General features: G+C 31.7%; 1 protein-coding gene across 2 annotated transcripts; it reads right to left on the bottom strand.

Moving 5' to 3' along the window:
• Positions 1-6,885: 6,885 nt before the first annotated feature.
• HEMB1 (Aldolase superfamily protein) lies at positions 6,886-12,502 on the bottom strand. 2 transcript variants are annotated; one of them, XM_079067477.1, is made up of 13 exons: positions 12,356-12,502; positions 11,190-11,491; positions 10,338-10,449; positions 9,420-9,493; positions 9,146-9,214; positions 8,947-9,030; positions 8,778-8,847; positions 8,621-8,676; positions 8,262-8,383; positions 7,949-8,020; positions 7,559-7,640; positions 7,376-7,453; positions 6,886-7,285 (listed from the first exon to the last, which is right to left on the bottom strand). In XM_079067477.1, exons 2-13 carry the CDS (start codon positions 11,478-11,480, stop codon positions 7,121-7,123), a joined length of 1,275 nt encoding a protein of 424 aa, XP_078923603.1. In that variant the 5' UTR covers positions 11,481-11,491; positions 12,356-12,502; the 3' UTR covers positions 6,886-7,120. The 2 variants fall into 2 exon arrangements, with proteins under 2 accessions (XP_078923603.1, XP_078923604.1); XM_079067478.1 differs by having other exon boundaries at positions 12,366-12,502.
• Positions 12,503-17,116: the final 4,614 nt, after the last annotated feature.

Genomic DNA, 17,116 nt, shown 5'->3' with positions numbered 1-17,116 from the left:
GAGTTGTTCATAGAACTCGGCGAGTCATAAACTGGACACATTCATATGATGAAGATGAACTCGACGAGTTCAGGGATGAACTCGGCGAGTCGGTTGAAGATGGTCCCGATGTTATGGTTGAAGGATAACTCGTCGAGTTCTTACTAGACTCGACGAGTAGAGTCGGGAGTTGTATCATTTTGAAAGAATAGGGACTCGACGAGTTGGTGGACCAACTCGGCGAGTCAAGTCAACTGGATGTTTACTTTGGCCAGGGTTTGACCTTGACTTTCACTTGGAATTGGGTTGACCCTTGTAAGGGGTTATGAGTATGCATTAGTAATCGGAAAAGGTCGTTGTGTAGGGATTGAGGAGTTGAGACGAGTCGATTCCCGTGCCGAGGACTGTGCGGATACTACACGACATCGAGGTGAGTTACCTTCCAGTAGCAGTGGGTCTAAGGCCACAATACCGGCCCACCAGTAGGAGTGTATGTTAGACAGTTGTCTTTGTGATTATTGTCTGTGTTTACTGCTACTTGATATGTTTATGTGTTAGCATGATATGATGTTACGTGATCATAGCAGTAGGGGGAGGTAGTTCCCAAGTTACCGGCCGATAGGGCCGAAGGGGGTAGTTTAGTACCCAGCTATGCTAGACAGATTATGATTATGTGATAATATGTGGTAGACCGGTCGAGAGGACCGAAGGGGTAGGCCAGCACCCAGATATGCTAGGCAAGGACACCGGTCGAGAGGACCGAAGGGGTAGGCCAGCACCCAGATATGCTAGGCAAGGTCACCGGTCGAAAGGACCGAAGGGGTAGGTCGGGCACCCAGATATGCCTGGCAGTATGTATGTCATGTGTTTGTATGGTATGTGGTATGATGGGGGGAACTCACTAAGCTTTGTGCTTACAGTTTTCAGTTTTGTTTCAGGTACCTCTTCAGCGAGGGGGAAGGAGCCGGCACAGTAGCTGCACATCACATTCACATAGGATTCCGCATTTTGAGATCTATGGGATTGTACTCTGATTTTATTAGTATTTTTATGATTTGATTTTGAGACATGGGATGATTGTTTTATAAAAAGAAACGACTCAATTATGTTTTCTTATAAATGTTTCCTAAATTATTTTTGGTCTTGAAAATTGGGACGTTACAGTCATCCAATTAGAGTGATTAATATTTCTACTTGTCGTGTTTCAAACTTAATAACAAACAATCTGATTATTAGTATCGTGAACTAATATTGAACCGTTAGAAGCAAACAATTCGACAAATAATATTGAGAATTATTTATCGATTTGACGCTAATAATAAATTCAATTATTACTACTTAATTACCAAGTTTAGTTCAGAAATAATACCGAACATATGCAATATTATAAGAAATGTAGAAGAAATTGTCCTATCATCGGATGAATTAAAACACAAGACAAGAAAAACAAAAACTAGCCTAATGATTACAGATATTGACCGGTAACTACACACAATAACTCATGTCTTCAAAAGTTTTTACACTCTAGTGGATGTAAGTCGCATATTAAAACCCCAATATTTAATTGAGTTAACATTCATTCCAATAGCAAAAGAAAAACCGATTGCATAGGGAGAAAGGAGAGAGCAATAGAAAAACCGATAAATGCAAAAAGGTAAACTCAAAAAACATGAAGAAAGTTGCATCATAAAGGGAGAAAGGAGAGAGCAATATAAAACCAATAAATACAAAGCAAATACTCGAATGCGATTTTGAAAACCTCGCATCCTCTCTTCAACTAGGCGAGTGTGTGGGCTTGTTTCATCCCTTACCTTTCACTAAACCCTCTAAATGCTTAAGGCTAAGAAAGCCTTATAAACTCACAAAACATTCTTCCCCCCACACCTAAGTACGAGGAAGCTAATTTACCAACTCACAAACTTATCTTCTAAAATTTCCAACACTACTTGTTACAAACCCGAACAATTACATATCAAATTAAAACTATTCTACTACAACCCAATACCCATGCATCATGATGAAAACAAAACAAAACAATACAACGGCGATTAGGAAAGAAGCACAAACTAATACCAATCTAGTGGGGTTGAGTAGTCCAAATATTTGATCATCCTTGTTGGGAGGTGGAGGTGGAAATTGCATCGGATGATTGTATGAAGACAGTTTGAGCTAAACAATCATACTAAACACAACAGTAATATAACTACATTAACATGGAATAAAACACAAATTTTCTTCTCCTCTACTTTGATGTATAATAGTAATAATAAGAAAAACAGAATAGAATTACGAATAGCCGTCTGTCAAGAAACTCTGTGGATACACTGTCTCACTTTTCACTTTTCACCACACAAGGATCGTGCCGCTTGTAATGCAAAACACGTGAGGATGATGTCAGCCCCAGCACGCCTCAGACACATGAGCGATTCCAGCATTACTTTTTCCTCATCAATCATTTTTAATACACCCCCTGCTTTTATCATCGAGTATTCTCCAGAAACCTATAAAAACCCAACACAATAAGATTTTACAAATTTTCCCCCTCATTTAATGGAAAAAAGAAAACATGGGATCTGACTAAAAGTACCTGATATGCAGCAATTGGAAGTGGAGAGTTATCTCTGAGCAACCTTATCACATCTAAGTAAGGTAAGCCTGGTTTTACCTGTGTCACACAATCTCAATTAAATGCAAGAAATACCAATGTACTTTCAAAGTACAATGGTGTAATAGGGAAGAAAAGAAAGTAGGATGCTATAAAAAACAAGTGAATGAAAGTACATTGCTATTTTATGCATTTAAACCAGAAGAAAAAACCAACCAGAAGAATATCGGCCCCTTCAGACTCATTTGCATGCAATTCGATCAGCGCTTCTCGATAGTTTGCAGGGTTCATTTGGTAAGCAACGACACCGCACTACTTTGCACCTTCTCCGGCGGTGTCTGACGTCTCACAGCGGTAGTCCGGCTATAAAATCTGGCGGCCAGAAACCCCGATGATTAGCAGCCCCTCCCAACCCTTTTTTTCTTCGGTCCTCTTTCTCTTACTTGACCTCTCTATCCCTCTCTCTACGTCGCACCAAACAAACACACACGTACATATTAGCACAAATGAATTTTTTAAAGGTAAAACAGGTTGCAATCCTACTAGCGTTCCACTAGACTGTCTAGAATAGTCTGTGGTCGTCATCTATACTCTGCTAGATGACTAAATCAGCTTAAACATCAAGGCCTCTCATCATTTATTTCGTCATCTATATGATCTACCCATCTTTACCCATCATAATTATAGGTATAAAATACATATACAGTTTAAATCGAATAAAACATGTATATTTTGTTCATCCAACATAGATATCGAGAACACTGATAATATGCGCACATAGCACGTATTTTATATTAAATATTTCATATCTATGTGTAAGATGAAAGTAACTATGCACTCACTTGTTAAAGTGATGATTCGTGATTCGGGCAGCGCTTCGCTTCTAACAATTTTCTTTTCCTTCGACGAAACCTAGTATCATTATTACTAGATTTTAGTCTAATACTTATTACGACTAATTATTAGTCTAGATTCATTATTAACTCAAAGTCTACTTCATGATCTATCAAGTAAGGATCAGCCAGGCAGGACAATTGGGAGGCATGACCATTTTGGCATATAGCTTTTCTGAAATCCAACAACCAAGCCAACGTAACCATTCTAGACACCTCTCCTGTAAGTAGATCAATCAGTATAACGACTTTGAATCACTGATAAATCTTGTTTATAGGTTCATAATAACGATAATGAACTTAAACATAAGTTATACTTTCCCAGCATGTAGCATGTGTTGTATTATGAGGAGCATCCAATGCTCAAAATTCAAGAATTTACACAAAAGGTCCCTCTAGATTGCCCAAGATAATTATTTAACCCCTAAACACCATATATTTACATTATAAGTTCCCAACACATTCCTAAATGGTCCCTTTTAATATTTTTATTTTCTTTTAAGACCATATATATAATTATTATTCTATAAAACATTATTTAATTATTTAATCAATTAATCATCATATTAATTCCTTTTTTAATTTAATTTCCTTAAAAGATTTTATTATCTCACTTAAGCCATTCAATTGATTATGACGATTAATCGTGTTATGTTATTTTAATTATTAGTTCATCTTTTTAAATCAATATAATACATTTTTTAATCCTATTTCAAAATAATTAAACGGAAAACAAGGCGTTACAACCTTGAACCCTTGGTGGTCGACAATCAGCTAAAAGAAGAACAAAAGGATTAGCTTTTGATAGTGTTGTCTAACAACACCCATTCCAACTCTGTGTGGATTCCGATAAAGGTAATCAATCTTAATTAGTGTACTTCGACATCAAATGACATCTACACTTGAAGTAATTGATTCTTACACCATATGGTTGTGTTCTAGTTGATCATGTGACTTATAAATAGATGTAATTGTAAATCTATATTTTCTTTCGGTTGCTGATTCTTAAAATCGTTTTTGAATCAACTAATCCCAACCCCTCACTTCTTAAAGGCCACGTTTTTTTAAAAAAAAATTCCTAGAATTGCATTCTCCTAAGTTCATCATTTTGTTTGTTTCCCTTTCCCTTTTGGCACCTATCGTATTTACCTTCATATTTTCTTTTTCTATTTCACCCTTCTTGCTTTCAACATTCTTGCTCATAGTTTTTTCTATGTGAGGGGGGACATCTAAAACTAAGACGCACAAATAAGCAAAACAAGTTAGCTCGTGATTTCCTCAAATTTTCAAAGTGCGTAGGTAGCAAGTAGCAAGATCAAGTATTAATAACGTCTAAGGACCTATATAGTCCAGTTGGTTCTTTATTTAACGTGTATTATACTCGAATCCAAAAAGATTTTTTTTTTTTTCATATAACAAACATTTTTATTTTCCAAAATCGAGTAAACAACCACATACAATATAACTTCCAACTTAAGTACATTTTGTTGAGTTCAACAATCTAGTTCATATTCTAAAAGGTTTTATAATTTTTTGCTTTTCAAAAACAACATTCGGGACGCATGAGAATTATGTGAGAGTTTAATTACCGACCATTACCATTATCATCCAATTAGAGTGATTAATATTTCTACTTGTTGTATTTCAAACTTAATAACAAACAATATGATTATTAGTATCTTGAACTATTATCGAACCGTTAGAAGCAAACAAGTCGATAAATAATATTGAAAATTATTTATCGATTCAACGCTAATAATAAATTCAATTATTACTATTTAATTACCAAGTTTAGTCTAGAAATAATACCAAAATTTGGGATATTATAAGAAATGTAGAAGAAAACTGCCCTATCATTAGACGAATTAAAACACAAGACAAAAAAACTAAAAAAAAAAAAAAACAAAAAACAAAAACAAAAACCAGCCTAAAGATTACAGATTTTGACTATAACTACATACAATAAGTCGCATAATAAAACCCCAAGATTTAATTTAGCATTCATTCAATTCCAAAGGGAGAAAGGAGAGAGCAATAGAAAAACCGATAAATGCAAAAAGGTAATACTCAAAAACCATGAAGAAAGTTGCATCATAAAGGGAGAGAGCAATATAAAACCAATAAATGCAAAACAAATACTGTGAATGTGATTTTGAGAATCTCGCATCCTCTCTCAAATAGGCGAGTGTGTGGGCTTGTTTCATCCTTATCTTTTACTAAACCCTCTAAAATGCTTAAGGCTAAGAAAGTCTTATGGTGCGTTTGGTTGTGGAAAAAATTTTAGTTTTCTAGAAAAAAAAATTCAAGAAAAACTGCAAATTTTAAAAACGCATTTGGTTCGTTCAGTTTTTCAAAATTTTCTAAGAAAATGAAAATTTTCAGTTTTCCAAGTTATATGTAAATTAGAAAAACGAGACAGTTTTCCAAAGTTTTCCAAATTTCTACGATGGAAAATGAAAACTCCACCATTTCCAACCAAACACATTTTCTAAAATTTTCATTGAAAATTAAAAATAAAAACACAACTCTATTTTCTGAAAACATTTTCTTAGAAAATGAAAACAATTTTTCACAATCAAATACACCCTTAGAATGCGTTTAGTTACGGAAAAATGTCGTTTCCGAAAAAAAATTCCAAGAAAAATGAAAACTTTGAAAACACGTTTAGTTAGTCTATTTTTTCTAAATTTTTCACGAAAAACAAAAATTTTCCGTTTTGTAAAATTACAAAGAATTTGGAAATTTTTGGAAAACCGGTAATCATTGTTTTCCATATTTTTCTAATTCCAAAATTTTTCTAAAATTTTAACACACCCACTCCCACCTACCTCTACCTACCCCCACCTTAACACCTCTAACCCACCACACCCCTACCTATCCACACCGACCCCACTCCCAATCCCACCCCCACAAACACACACACACACACACACACCAACACCCCGTCATCACCACCACTATCACCATTATCGACACCACCACTGCCCCCCACCCTATCACCGTTACCGTTTTCTAAAAATGAAAACCGATAGAAAAATACACATCTAAACACGTTTTTTAATTTTCTAAAACTGAAAATGAAAAATGAATAATTTTTAATTTTAACTAAATGTGTTTTCTAAATTTTCCAATGAAAACTGAAAACGGAAAACGAAAACTAAAAGGGAAAACGAAAAGCGGAAAATGAAAACTGTTTTTCCATAACTAAACGCAACTTTATAAACTCACAAAACTTTCTTCCTCCCACACCTAAGTATGAGGAAGCTAATTTACCAACTCACAAATTTATCTTCTAAAATTTCCAACACTACTTGTTACAAACCCGAACAATTACGTATCAAATTAAAATTATTCTGCTACAACCCAATACCCATGCATCATGATGAAAACGAAACAATACAATGATGATTAGGAAAGAAGCACAAACTAATACCAATCTAGTGGGGGTGGAAATTGCATCGCATGATTGTATGAAGACAGTTTGAGCTAAACAAGCATACTAAACATAACGACATTAAACATAGAATAAAACACAAATTTTCTTCTCCTCTACTTTGATGTATAATAGTAATAATAAGAAAAACAGAATAGAATAACGAATAGCCGTCTGTCAAGAAACTCGGTGGATACACTGTCTCACTTTTCACTTTTCACCACACAAGGATCGTGCGGCTTGTAATGCAAAATACGTGAGGATGATGTCAGCCCCAGCACGCCTCAGACACATGAGCGATTCCAGCATTACTTTTTCCTCATCAATCATTTTTAAAACACCCCCTGCTTTTATCATCGAGTATTCTCCAGAAACCTATAAAAAAAAACCCAACACAATATGATTTTAGAAATTTGCCCCCTCATTTAATGGAAAAAAGAAAACATGGGATCTGACTAAAACTACCTGATATGCAGCAATTGGAAGTGGAGAGTTATCTCTGAGCAACCTTATCACATCTAAGTATGGTAAGCCTGGTTTTACCTGTGTCACACAATCTCAATTAAATGCAAGAAATGGGAATGCACTTTCTATAATAAACAAGTGAATGAAAGTACATTGCTTTTTATGCATTTAGAAAAAACCAACCAGAAGGATATCGGCCCCTTCAGACTCATCTGCACGCAATTCGATCAGCGCTTCTCGATAGTTTGCAGGGTTCATTTGGTAACTTTTGCAAAAATGCCACACAGAATAAATACACTTTAATCATATAAAGAAGAAAAGGGCTAAATACCCAAATATAGCATTGCACTTATTATATGTTTTTTTTTCTTATTAGGACATTTACTTTAACAAATCTATAGGATTATAGCAGTGAAAATTACTTTTTGGATGGCATTGCTATGATTTGGTGGATCTTTAAAGTACAATGTTGTAAGTATGATTCTATAAGAAACAAATCAATGGAACTATGTTGCTCTTTCTTGCATTTAACCCTAAAAAAAAAGTTAATCAAAAAGGAAAAACATAACATACGTTTTCTTGTCTCCAAAACGTGGATTTGAGTCTAAAGCTTCTCGAAATGGGCCATAAAATGAGCTTGCATACCTATACCCAACAAAAAAAAACATAGAAAAGCTTGTCATTCTCCATCTCTTGGTTGTCGAAAAGACGCAAATGCCCTTCTCGTCCTGTTTTTTCAAAAATAGCACTAAAAAGCTTGCCAAGTCATGTCTCGTCCTTTTTTGTTGGGACAAGCTTTCTAGGGAAATTTTCGATCCAACCTTTTTGGGAACAATATTTAGAGGAAATCAAATTCTGTATAAATAAGGTAGATTAGAAAATTTACTTTGCAGTGTATGACATGATAGAAACATTCTGGAAGCCTTCAGCATCAAGAGCTGACCGAATTGCCCCTACACGCCCATCCATCATGTCACTCGGGCTTACCACATCTGCTCCAGCACGGGCCTACAAAAAATATTTGTATAAAAAAAAAAAAAAAAAAAAAACCTTAACTCTTTCTATTAAGTAATTCTTTTTGCATTAAATCAAAAAGAAACACACATATATATATATATATATATATATATATATATATATATATATATATATATATATATGGCTTAATGGATTAAATCAAAACTCAAAAGTTCAAATGGTCTAGTGATTGAAGAAAATAGCATTAAAATTAATAAAGATAAATACCTGTGAAACAGCCTGTTTACACAACTGATGCACAGTCTCATCATTCATTATAACTCCTGTGAAATGTAACATACATGAAAAATGAGGGCAAATTTGTAAAAAGTTTAGACTTTTGATTTCCTTAACTTTCTCTATTAAGTCAAAAAGAAACACTTACCATCTTCTCTGACAATACCATCATGCCCATCTGAAGAATACGGGTCTAGAGCAACATCAGTGTAGATGATCTGTCCATGTGAAACATTAACCAAAAGGTAAATATAAATATAAATATAATTACTTTTAGTAAAAACTAAAAAGAAAATAGGTTGAATGTAAATTCTTACAAGATCAGGGTACTTGTCTTTAAGCAACCTAATTGTTCTAGGTACTAATCCGGAATCATTATATGATTCATCTCCTGTAGGAGTCTAAAGAGGCAAAACACAATCATCATGTAACATTTCTTTTCAAAATTTTCAATGTCTTAATAATAATAATAATAAATATATGTTGTTTAGCTCATTTAAGAAAATAGATAGCAACCTTTAATGCATCTGGAACTTTTGGGAAAAGCACAATACTGTTGACCCCAACATCACGGGCCTTTGCCACCTGTACAAAGTATACTGTTATCACAAAGCTATTATATTATTTCATTAATATCAATTTGCATAGTTCATAATTGGAATGAAATAGATATGTTATAATATAATTAAAGGGTGCACGAGCTTCCTAAGGCTTATTTGATGATAGGGGTGAGGAGGGTATTTGTGTCTTTTGCACAGTTTTTGGGTGGGACATAAAATAGATAAGGGACCTCTTCTAGAAGCCCATGTCTCCATCCAAGCCTATAGCAACCAGGCATGGCGCCAATTGGTGTGTCCTCTTCACCTGAAAATCCCAAAGAAGAATAAGGAAATTATGCAATAAAAAATATAAGAAATATTTTGGTTTTATTCCTTTTTTACTCAATGGAATAAATGGAGACATGACTTATTGTGGTAAAGTATATCAGGGTATTTCTTTTTTACTTAAGGGTTGATCTCATAAAAGACCTTATATTTTGTGTATTGTCCGGATTAAACCTCATCTTTATTTTTTTCATGAAAAAGACATTATATTTTTTCATTTTTTCCAAAAAAAACCCTCAACTTTGTCTTTTTTTCCGAAAAAAACCCTCAACCTTCTAAATGTTTCCAAATAAACCCTCAACTTTTTTTGTTTTTCCTGAAAAAAAAACCCTCACATTTTACAACTTTTTTTAGATAAAAATGACTAAAAGGGCCAGATCGGAAAAAATGAAAAAATGCAAGGTCTTTTTCATAAAAAAATCAAAGTTAAGGTTTAATCCGGAAAAAAAACACAAAATATAAGGTCTTTTATGAGATTAACCCTTTACTTAATGCAGAAAGAATGATCTAATACGGAAAGTCAATGAAATGAGGCTTTCCCCATTAAGTCATAACTTTTTACAAATTGTCATCATTTACTTTTCAAATGTTTTTTAAGTTTCATTTATCCAAACAACACGTATCCATAAAACACTTAATGGAGGAATAATAATAATCTGGTATGCTACGTATTGGCATTTCTTTTAAACTTAATGCAGAAAGAACAACTTAATACAGATATTCAAAGGACTCATTTAGTTTTTCTTCCTTTTCTACACGTGTGCCCTGATTTTCACAAATGTTTTTAGATATCATTTATTTAGTGGGGAAAAAAGGATTTTGACCTTCATGAATAAAAAGAGGGTATACAAAATTTGCAGGGGATAAGCTTGTTTCTTGGAATGCAGATCTCAAGACTGGTGACCTTCGATTACGACGTGGTCTTCTATTAATATCCTTCATAAATTATACAGAAAAAATAAATAAATAAAGGTCAGGAAGAGTACAACAAATTAAGAGAAACTAAAAGCCTTGTGAAACTCAATTTCCAATAAAGGCTAAATGCAAGAAATAGACATGTATTATAGCATCCTACTTTCGTTTCTTTCTATCACAACATTGTACTTCCAATTTTTTTCTTGTTAAAGCATTTTAGTTTGAAAAATATACACAATTATAACATTATGTTTTCAAAATGAATTTCTTATTTAGGACTTTATACTTTAAGATCTATCCAATTATAGCAGTGAAAAACTGAAGATTGCTTTGTATTTGGATATAATTGATAGATTTGTCAAAGTATGAAAGTAGGACTCTGTAATAAACAAATCAATGAAAGTACGTTGCTATTTTAGAATCTAACCCTTTCCATTAAAATACTTTATTAAAATAAGACCAATCAACTTATCTACCAATTTATTTCACAAAACAAAAGGAAAAGTAAAGATTATGAACTCTAGCATTTTCCATGATCAAATTCAATTTTTTATAGTTATTGCATGAACTAAATATTAGATAGCTGCCAACAAAACCTGTGGTTTCTGAGGCATAATGTAATAAGTAGGAAGCTATTTTGTTCATTATAACAGAGAAAAGATGAAAAATATCATCAATAACATTGTGCAATTATATATTGAAGCCTTGAACAAATTCAAATCCATAAGTTTGACAATAGTGAAACTGAGGTGAGAACTTACAAGTGAAGGAACCACCGGAGTGCCAGCTGGCGATGAAGGAATGGGTGGCACCGGAGGTGCTTCAGGGATGTTTCCGGCAACAACAGCAGCTTCACATTCAGCATCACTCCTACCCATCTTTTTCATGGGTCCATCATTAATTGAAGCCTTTAATACAAGCATACGCCTATGTGGCAAAGTAGAAGGTGATGACTGAATCGGAAGGGAATTTTTGAGATTTCCATAAGTCCGGCAATCTAAACCCCTAATTGTTCCAACATTCAATGGCATATTCACTATAGATGAAGCCATACCTATAAATTCTGCAAAAGGGTATCAGAGACAACTTAGGAGACAAAGTTTGCAAGAAAACAGTAATACCAAAAGTTTTCAGAATTCAAGATCTGACACATTGAGAAAACAAAAGATCTAAAATATAAAGAGTTAAACAAATCATTCATCAATACCATTTCAGTTAAATAAAACAAAAAAGTAAACAAATAACCAATAATGATACAATAATGAGAACAGAAGCACAAAGTGTAATAAGAGGTTGCATAATTCATGCCAGATAAACAAGCAATTAACCCTAGATAAAAATTAACAATTTCATTCAGGAATAAATTATATGCTCTTATTGTATATCTTACCTACCTTTCAACATCATAAATAGGCATATTCAACTATGAAATATAATACCTAATGAGTTTGTATTAGAACAAGATATATGAGTCAGATTTGCATTCTAAATATACATCCTAATACCTCAATGCGTAACTTCCAGTGTGATATTACATACAGGTGGTCAAAGATCCATGAAGAACATACACTATGTGAAGGGACTATTGATGCTAGGTAGTTGACGCAACAAGTTCGATTAGTCAATGTTGAAGAGTGAAAGAAGCAGCTTAAGATCTCATATATGCTATGGTAATTAATAACATAAAAGGTAAAAGCAATACAACCACAATATGTTTAATCTAATAATTACAGAACATAAATGCACTCGATAGGCTAATACATAAACGTTAACCTCAAACTGCAAGATATTATCCCGATGTTAATTTTTGATTAATAGATAAATCAAATGCAGTTGTAGACCCCGTAATACGTCAAGTCCCCAACACAATTTTAAGAAACAGTCACTTTAACTCCGAGTACAGAATCAACAGGATCGATATGACTACCTAAACTTACGATCGGGAGGAAGAATACAGGAGGGGAGAAGCAGGAGCTCCGGCGTAGACGTTCGCCCTCGACGTGACGCTGAGGCAATGGTAGGGAGACTAGAGAAACCGTATGTTTGGTAGGGGTGAACGAAAGCGAACAAAGATGGTGTGATCGTTTTAGATTAGATTTTGTTTTTATCTTGTGTTCTTTTACCACTAACTTTTTAAAATTTATGAAGTTGCAACTAAAGTCACGTTTTTTACAAAATGACACTAAACTCGGGTTTTTTTTGGTATTAAAGCTTTAGGGAGTGAGTCGCTAGAAAGGACTCGTTAGGAGGCGCTAGCCTTGCTGCACTATGCCCTTGGCGTGCGCCACGGAGCTCACCGGCCAAGGATCGCTACACCCACAGCAAGAAGAGAAGAAGAGAGAGAAAGAAGTTTGGGTTGTGATTAGTTGTGTCTATTTTTTTTTCTTTCAAAATAAAACCTATTAAAATCACATAGCAGCACTCCCTACATTTTTTCAGTATATACATGTTAAGCTTATGTGACAATTAAAAAAAACATATGAGACAATAAAAGAACCTATATGACAATGTGTTAGGAATGCTACCACTCCTTCCGGCCTAATTTTTGTTGAATTGTTTCCTTGGATATTCTCATTGCTAATTGTAGGTTTGTGCAAAAAGAAAGCTTATATAATTTTTGTGGGTGTTATATATTATGTTTGATGTGCATTAGAGTGCGACTAATTTTATTGAGATAAAGAATATGATTGTTTGTCTTGTGTGAAAATGTAAAACATAAACACTTTCGTTTCATCAATTGTCTATGCAAAAGGCATTAATTCTCTCATCATGCAAAAGGCATAAATTCTCTCTTCGCCAATGAAATAGTCAAAAAAAAAGATTTTTAGTTCGGTCATATTTGTGTAACAAACGCAGGTTTAGTGCCTTTGAGGTGAATAGGACCCAAAATAGGAGTAGGACTAAGGTTTACATCAATTAGGCAAAATTTGTAATTTGTTATCTCATCGAAAAGGTAGAACACAAATTAGTTTTTAATCTCTCATTTATACAAAAGATATAAATGTCTTACATCATTAAGAATAGTCTTGAAAAATTTGTTATGCGGGTTTGGTTTTGTCATATAACACAGAGTGTTCTTTAACTAGAGTGTTCCTTAACTGGTCAAGTGTTAATTTAGTTAATACACTTTGATAAAATGAAAACACTAAGGCGTAAGACACAACCTTTAGTGAAACACCCCTCGTTAGGGTAGTTTTAAAACATTTTTAAAAATCATTTGACTTTTAATAAATCAAATTTAGAGTTTTAATGCGGAAAAACATATGGTCCTAAAATTTAAATACAAGTTTAAAAACACTTTATTTTTTTATTTTTTTGTGTGGTGTTAGGTCCCAACGTACCAAAATTTAGAGTTTTGTTTAAAAACGCAATGTACTAATCAATTTAATAATCATCACAAGTTTAAATGCAACCTTACAAACTAATGCCTTCAAATTATCATTGTTATCTTCTCACGAACCCTTAAGTCTTCAATCTAAGCACAAGTCAAAATAAGTTAGACAATAGAATGTCCAGTAAGAATACCCGGAGTTATCTCATTTAGAGTAATGATGATGGCAATCATCATACTCGAGACCAATCCCCAAAAATCAATATAAAATCAACCAAAAACATAAGTATTAATAATGTAAAAGGTGGAGCACTAAGACTCAACAACCAAAAACAAGGGTATATAAACTCATATTTAAATCCAATTATACTAAATCCATAAATCAGTTCAACAGATTTAACAACTTACAATCTCTATCCAAGGAAGGTAATTCCAAGTTCAATATCAAGGGCTTACTAATCCACAATCTATAACAAGGAAATTAGTATTCCAAAAATCCAAAGCAAAATGTTAATTAAATTATATTTCCAAAGAAAATATTTATTATTTCAATAAATTAAAGCATAAGGAGAAATAACTCATAATTTGGGATTTAATGACCTAACTAAAAATAAAAGAGTTTTGATGACCCAAAACAACCAAAAAAGGGTAATATATATATATATATATATATATATATATATATATATATATATATATATATATATATATATATATATATATATATGTATGTATGTATATTTAGGATCCTTTTGATTTGATAAGTCAAAAGTTGTATCCATTGTTGCTGTCAATGCCACTAATGGTCATCACGGGTTGCAATCCTGATTACATCAAGAAGCTTCATGAAGATCCGGTAGTAGATCAATCCCTCACGTTTAAATATTACTTCCTTATGGTTTAAGGATAGTATTGAAGATCAGTCTTTCTATATAATAAAAGACCCCCTTTTAGTAAGGGATTGTGTTTCCTTATTTGTGTCTATTTTTTATGTTAGGATAGAACTTTATATATATATATATATATATATATATATATATATATATATATATATCATACTATATTATAAAGGAAGCATTTTTCCTTTCACCACATTCATTTGAAACTTCCATGACTTTTCAATTTATTTCTAATAATAATTATAAGTTGGTTAATAATGTTCAATAAATATCAAACCTAAAGTGTAATCATATATAAACTAAATTTCAATATTAAAATAATATATTTACTTCTACTTATAAAGTTATGTTTTTTAACTTTTAGCATATTATACTTAATTTATTAGTTTTAATATATTGTTGGATGTAAACCATGAAGCATTTTTCCTTTCACCACATTCATTTGAAACTCTCATGCATTTTTCCTTTCACCACATTCATTTGAAACTTCCATGACTTTTCAATTTCTTTCTAATAATAATTATAAGTTGGTTAATAATGTTCAATAAATATCAAACCTAAAGTGTAATCATATATAAACTAAATTTCAATATTAAAATAATATATTTACTTCTACTTATAAAGTTATGTTTTTTAACTTTTAACATATTATACTTAATTTATTAGTTTTAATATATTGTTGGATGTAAACCATTATCATTTTAAAGATATAATTTTGGAACAATTTGTATAAAATACTTAAATTATTAATTTGAATATAACATTACACGGTCAACTTAAATATAAATTTTAGTTTAACTTAAACAACCCAAATAATATTTTGTAAATAGTTAAAAATGATTAATCGTAGTGTCTTTCTAATAATGATAATAAGTTGGTTAATAAGGTTAAATAAATATCAAACCTAAAGTGTAATCATAAATATACTAAATTTCAATTTTAAAATAATCTTTACTTCTACTTATAAATTTATGTCTTTAACTTTTAATATATTAGATTTAATATGTTGTTGTATGTAAACCATTATCAGTTTAAAGCTACAACTTTTAAACAGTATGGACAAAATACTTATATTGTTAATTTAAATATAACATTACAATGTCAACTTAAATATAATTTTCAGTTCCACTTAAAAAAACAAAGAATATTTTGTAAATAGTTAAAAGTGATAAATTGTAGTGATAAATACAAAAACTAAATTGTAATCTCAGTTTAACTAAAATATTTACTAAATATATTTTTATCATCTTTAAAAATTTTCAAATAAGTAGCTTAAAATAATTTATAATAAAAATAGTTAAAAATAACTCTACATAAATGATTATATTGTTACCTTTAAAATCAAAAAATAATGTTTGATGTTTTAAATAATTATAATGATAGAAATTAAAACATTAAGCAAATAAATTTTAAAAAATTAATTAACAATAACAACAACTATAAATAACATTTAACCATATATTATATTTAATTTTATTGATGTGTAACTCGCGGGTAGAAGTCATTCAAACGATTGAGATTATGCAGTTATAATAGATGTATATATTATCATATAATTCAAAATAATCAATATATTATATCAATTTAGTATACAAATTATTATATCAAATTTAACAACAACGTTATTGGCTTATTGCTATATTTAAAAAAAACATATATTTGTAGAAACTTCAACTCTATAGGTGTTTCTGCGCAACGCACGGGCATTCGCCTAGTATCTTATAAAGCTAGCATTTTTCTAAGCATCACATTGATTTGAAACTCCTTTGTCATTTCATATTCTCAAAACTTATAAAAGAGGCAAATTTCCAAGCACCATATTGATTTGAAACTCCCATGTTTTTACATATTCTCCAATGACTTTTCAAATGCATTTTAGTACTGATTATTAATTGCTTATACGTCAAACATGTTATATAAGTTGTTACATGTGATTTATGAATCTTTGTTTCTCTCTTTAGTTCTTGGTTTCTTAAACATCTCACTTTGAGTGAAATTCTTTCTGCATCTTCTTAGTTTATAATGTCACCAACTTGAAACATTACAGTTTTAGCAACATTGCACCACACTTCTCCAATCACTCATGTAAGAAGAATGTTGATTACATTGTGTTTTTATATAGAAAAGGCAAAATATGATTTGTTGTGTTATGGATTTTAAAAAAAATGGTGGTCGGATGTTGTATATTTAATTGTAGTGGATGTCTAATATTAGGATTTGGTTCATAATATTTTTTTATATGTTAATATCCTTTTGTTTATGTTATATTAAGATTATTGTGCAATGTAGGTGGTTGTGTGGTAACTTTATGTTTGTAATTATATTTTAGTTTTCATTTATGGGTGGTTGTAATTGTATTTTATATTTGTAATTGTATTTTAGTTTGTATTTTACTTTGCGTTTATGGTGTTTACGGGAAGAAAAATATGAGAATGATCGATACTTTGATTGTTGGCGG

This window comes from Lactuca virosa, chromosome 8, assembly GCF_052849685.1.
Source record: "Lactuca virosa cultivar CGN04683 chromosome 8, Lactuca_virosa_CGN04683_v6, whole genome shotgun sequence".
Taxonomy (NCBI): Eukaryota; Viridiplantae; Streptophyta; class Magnoliopsida; order Asterales; family Asteraceae; genus Lactuca; species Lactuca virosa.
Note: the sequence above shows the minus strand (reverse complement) of the source record. Positions and strands in the feature narration are given on the sequence as shown.